General features: G+C 43.5%; 1 protein-coding gene across 1 annotated transcript; it reads left to right on the forward strand.

The window, feature by feature from the left end:
* Positions 1–191: 191 nt before the first annotated feature.
* Positions 192–4,814, forward strand: LOC148009092 (kinesin-like protein KIN-10C). Its single transcript, XM_087673832.1, has 14 exons — positions 192–548; positions 1,115–1,280; positions 1,451–1,651; positions 1,738–1,927; positions 2,008–2,213; positions 2,301–2,584; positions 2,661–2,703; positions 3,158–3,350; positions 3,470–3,810; positions 3,895–3,941; positions 4,046–4,067; positions 4,154–4,222; positions 4,306–4,344; positions 4,435–4,814. The coding sequence occupies exons 1-14, from the start codon at positions 283–285 to the stop codon at positions 4,483–4,485; spliced, it is 2,118 nt and encodes a 705-aa protein (XP_087529958.1). The 5' UTR covers positions 192–282; the 3' UTR covers positions 4,486–4,814.
* Positions 4,815–5,652: the final 838 nt, after the last annotated feature.

Below are 5,652 nucleotides of genomic sequence, written 5' to 3' on the forward strand. Positions count from 1 at the left end.
GCAATGGGGACAAAAAGGAGCCTAGCGATGGGGACAAAAAGGAGCTTGTGCAGAAGAAGTGGAGTGAGGAGGCCCTAGGTAGAGCTGGTTGTGGGTGTAAGAAAGACCATTCAAATTTGAGAGAGAGAGAGAGAGAGAGAGAGAGAGAGACGTTGCAATTTTGAACACACACTGGCTCTATCCATCGGAAAGAAAGAAAGAGCTTCCTTGCCTGAATGAACGCTAAAAACCAGTACGATACATACACACAGCTCAGGAAGATACCTCCGCCATCGCCCCACCATGCTTCACCCTCGCGTGCACACGCCCGCCGGAAAGTCCCGCTTCGCTCCTCCTCCTCCTCCTCCTCCTCCTTCTCGCCCCCCCATCCCGCCTTCTAACCCCTCTTTCTGTGGCAACAAAGTTCGCGTGGTCGCTAGGATCCGGCCCTTCCTGCCCGCCGAGATCGCAGGACTCTTTCCTGACAAGAAACCTGTTGCCTGCATCGCTGTCTGCAAAGGCCATGGCTCGGAAGAGGACACCCTCCATATCCAAGATCCAATGTCCAGGTCCGCTGCAATTTCGTCGTTTTAGCCTGGATACTACTAGAAAACTGTAAAATGCGTTCCATGTAACTGCGCGATTTTTCATGTATGCAAATTGGTGACGAGAATTCTGCAGAAGTGGCATTCATCGTGCTTTGAAGGCACGGTGAACTTCAGTTTCGCAATCACAGCAACTGGAAGGGCTGCAATGATAAATTTCTCTTCCTGTGTCTGTAATTAGGAGATGCACTTTCTTGTAACTGCATAATTTCATGTATGCAACATGTGATGCGATTTCTGTCCAGTTGTCACTCATCGTGTTTTGAAAGCATAGCGAGCCTGAATTTCACAATCACGGTGACTGCATGGGCTGCAATGATACATTTCTCCTGTCTGTGTCTGTAATATGGAGATCTATGCAGCCTTCCAGCTGTTAGATGTCCTTATATCTCTGTATGCATCACAGTTTCAGAGTTGTACGTTTCAAATGAATGTGTTCTTCTCTTCCTGTCAAGAAGAATCATGCTTCACACATACCACACTTTTAAAGACAGACGGATGACAAGTTTCCACTTCCTCCATGCTGGCAGCCGCGAAGGTTCTTTCAAGGTTGATTCTTGCTACGGTGAAGGAGAAGAAATCAGTGCCATTTTTGCCAAAGAGGTGGAGCCGCTTTTGCCTGCTTTATTTCAGGGCTATAATGCAACTGTGTTTGCATATGGGGCAACAGGCAGTGGCAAGACATACACAATGCAGGTCAGATTTCATCTACTGGTAGACATAATGTGAGACCATACCACTTTATGTGCTGGGCTTGATTGGACCCTCTCACTAGCTGTAATGCATGTTAACTGTAAAGCTATGCATATCACTGGTTGAGTGTAATAAATTCTCCATGTGAAGTGTTTTGGTGCAATTGGATGCAGGGCCTTGAGGATCACCCTGGTTTGATGCCTCTGGCTTTGACAAGCATCCTTGCGATGTCTGAACATTACAATTCTCGGGTGGAGGTCTCATACTATGAGGTTTACATGGATCGATGCTATGATTTGTTAGAGCCAGGAGCTGCAGAAATATCTGTTCTAGAAGGGAGTGATGGAAGAGTACAACTGCGTGGGCTTTCTCAGGCAAGGTTCAGTAACTTTGTGGTGACATTTTGCATTGCTCGCATTGTCTCTTTTTCAGTAAAATAGCTTGCATTGTCTCTTATCAGGTGCATGTCAAAAGTTTAGCAGAATTCAGGGAAGTTTTCCTGAATGGATGCTTGCGTCGAAAAGTTGGGCAGACTGGATTGAATGATGCTTCTAGCAGGAGCCATGGTGTCTTGATGGTAACTGTGACAAAGGATGATAATATCTCAGGCTTTCAAACTATTGGAAAATTGAATCTTATTGACCTGGCAGGTAACCTTATGCAAGGACTACATCCTTACCTATTTTTGACGACTCCTCAGTGTTTAATGTAAACTGTCATATCACTACAGGAAATGAAGATAATCGCAAAACTGGCAATGAGGGTGTCCGTCTTGCAGAAAGTGCACGCATTAACCAGTCTCTTTTTGCACTATCTAATGTCATCAATGCATTGAACTCCAATGAATCAAGGGTGCCATATAGAGATAGCAAGCTCACACGCATACTACAAGACTCTTTGGGTGGCACAAGTGGGGCTATCATGATAGCATGCTTGGTAAGTCAGCAGCTGTCTTCATGTCTACCAAGATATTGAATGTCATTTTGTTCATCTGTGGGCCAACATTGAGCCTGTCTAATGCAGAATCCAAGGTCATACCAAGAGGCTGCTCATACCTTGAGTCTTGCAGCTCGCTCTCGTCAGATAATGAATCTAAATGTGGAGAAGAAGAGTGGGCCAGACATAAAAGTGGATATGGAAGCAAAACTTCAGGCATGGCTTGCAGCTAAGGGTAGAACATCTTCAGTTAAACCTAGTCCTTGGAAAGTTAAACCTCTTTTCTACACTCCCTCTCGACAGCATATCAACCACATTAGACGGTTGGAAAGAAATGCATCTAAAGAGTCTTCTACGTCATTGAAGCCCAGGTAATTTAGATCTCATATTCCAAAATGACATTTTCTGTTGTGCCTCGCCTTACTCTTCCCTTTGCACTTCTGCCAGGAGAATTCATGTACCCAGTCAACCTGACAGTTTTGCTCAGGAGGTAAACTCAAAGATCCTGGTTGTTCACTTCTGTAGTTCTTCCCACGCTCAAGCGCTCCAAACGTGTAAACTAACAAGGAATATCCCACCCTGCCTAACAGAAGCATTCTGTCTGTCATGTTTCATTACTTTATGTGACTTAAATTTAAATTATGCTCGTGTGAAGATGCTTCCACCAGAAGCAAAAAGAGATTGTCAGCTTTATAGGGTTTTGAGCACACACGTGACATGAAACATAAATTATTAAAGTGTCGCATCATATGGCAAATTGATGTCCATCAGCACCTTGCCCTTGTTCATTACTATTAAACATAGATGCTTTGCATCTGACTATCCTGTTATTACCATTTCTATTTTATTGAGCATTCACATGTATCATCTATGCATATTTTGACAGTATTTATTCTTCTGTGAAATGCTAAAATCAATTATTGTGACTTATGGGCAATAAGCAGGCAAAGGGAAGGGAGCAAACAGTACTGAGATCCTCATTACCATCTACAAATTCAAGGGACACAGGGCAGACATTAACTGAAAGGAATGACGCCCTAAGAGATGATCAGAGCAGCATGGAACAATGTAGCAGTACAGACATCAACTCACTTGAAATAAGTGGCATATACTCGGAAGAAGAGTCTTCTCATATTGGTGAGATGGTGCAAATTCCAGCTCATTTTGCAGTTTCCATTACACCCCCACCACAAGGCTTTTGCACCCTTGTTAATCTCTCTTTGTAACAAATAGAAAATTTGTGCTTTTGCATGCAGGCACGGTGATTGAGAGAGAAAAGGAGAATTTTCCCCTTGACCTGCCCCCATTTACACCACATCCAAATATTATGAAGAAATCTTCTTCACCACCATTGAGTGAGAGGTTGAATAATTTACGGTCAGCCATGAAAGATATTCTCCAGCCTAGGAGTGTTAATATGCCAAATGAGGAGTCTCTCAAGCCCACATCAAATGAGTATTGGTCTCCCAAATTCAAACAGCTCAACCTGTCTCCTTTTGCATCACCTGACAAGTCAGTATCAGTTGCGGCATTCAAACTTGAACAAAGTACTGGGACACCACTGGAAAAGTTCAATAAGAATGGCTCTGGCATCAAGGTCATATCATTTACTTGAATCCTGGTCTTCCAATTGGTCCTAAGCTTGTTTTGGGCTTTCATCTTCTGTCTTTTATTCTTACAGAACACTATGGTAAAGGAGTACCTTAGTTTTCTCAATACTGCTAGCAGGTGAGACATTGCAATTTAATGAACTTGGTCAAGTATACACTTAAAATGATCTTGCATATCTAGACCAAATATTAAGGACTAATGCCTAACTGTGCTGTGTACAGGGAGGAGCTTCTGGAGTTAAAAGTGAGACTGTCCTAAACGTGAATTTTGTTTATTAAGTTGAAAGAAAACTCGACAGTATTGTTACAATTGTGCTCCTCAAATTGCAGGGCATTGGAGATAGACGAGCTGCCTACATTCTTGAGTTGCGGAACATGTCTCCCGAACCCTTCAAAGAGGTCTCCCTGCAGTTTTAGATGTTTAGATTTTGATTGAGTTTTTGGTAAATGTAAGATCATCTGATGGATGTTGTTTGCAACAGCTGGAAGACCTTGAAAGGATAGGTATTAGTAAGAAACAGGTGAGTACACAGATGACAGATCTACCTCCAAGAAGACAAGCTCACTGCTAACATTCTTGCTGCTAACGCTCTCTTTGCTGCACTTTGCAGGCATTATCTCTCTTCACAGATACAGCTCGTCAGATCTTTTTTACAGACTGAGGATGCGAGGCTTCTGCTGTTCCTTATGCACACACACCTACCCTAAGCACATTACGTCTAATGATATTCAACCTCTGAGAGTTGAATCGACAGTTGCATACAGCCGTGCTATTGCTATCACATGATGTCTTCATACATGATGAAGGCAGTACATAACCGTTTGGTAGTGACTTGGTGTTCCTTTATCTTAATTGAATTCAAGGTTAAGCCACGCAGAATGAAAATGCCATTTGGCTTTGTAAACTATAACTAGTGTTTCCCAATGTGATGTCAAGAAAACAATCATTACAAATTTCATCTATGAAGCAGCTGAACCAAATTCTTGATTAGAATACAAGGGCATACATCAAGCTTGGAGTCTCTCGGTGATGATGACACATTGCTAGATAAATTAATTGCTACAAGTCAAACTGTGTGCAGTACAATCCTTCGACATCCATCACTCGCAATTTCTAGCAGAAGAAAAAACACACTGACTGCCCTTTTTGTTGCTACTGCAACCCAATCAAGACATGGCTGATCTGCATATGAGAAATATGTTTTGTGGGGCAACTGCCATGACGCTAATAAGCAATAACGTGCAGGGCTGTGCAGAGGAGGTTGCCCGAGGTTGTGGAGCTGCAGAATATGCCCATGCCGAGAAGCATCTTGCTCTTTGAACAGAAGTCAGTGATCAATGCATGTCAAAATTGGGCCCTGGGTTGAATCATCACCCCTGCTGCTGCGAAGCCATTGGAGAGAGAGAGTCCTTTCCATGAGGCTATCTTATTTCCATGAGGAGGAGCTTCGAGCCGTGAGCTTACTCCAATAAATCGATCCAATCTGCGTGCGCCTGACGCCACGTTACAAGCAAACAGTGGCTAGAAGCATTGATACTGCTCTGCCGTGCGCTCAATAGGATGTCTGAAAGGCTGCGTGAGTATCCTTTCTAGCCACTACGGAAAGCAGTGTTCTTCGCTCGCAGCTTCACTCGCGCATGCAGGATTTTTGCACAACCTCTCGTGCTCTCGAAGTCATAGATTTTTCGTCTCATAACACAACGTGACTGAAAGGGGCTACATCAACATGTCAAATAGGATGCCAGCAATTGGCGTGGCTAGTTTCACTTGCATGCACCACATCAAGGCACGTTACACATCTCAACATGGACTCATGCATTGGAAGGCA

This window comes from Lygodium microphyllum, unplaced genomic scaffold (genome assembly GCF_053477565.2).
Source record: "Lygodium microphyllum isolate KBCC unplaced genomic scaffold, Lygodium_microphyllum_v1.1.10 scaffold_41, whole genome shotgun sequence".
NCBI lineage: Eukaryota > Viridiplantae > Streptophyta > Polypodiopsida > Schizaeales > Lygodiaceae > Lygodium > Lygodium microphyllum.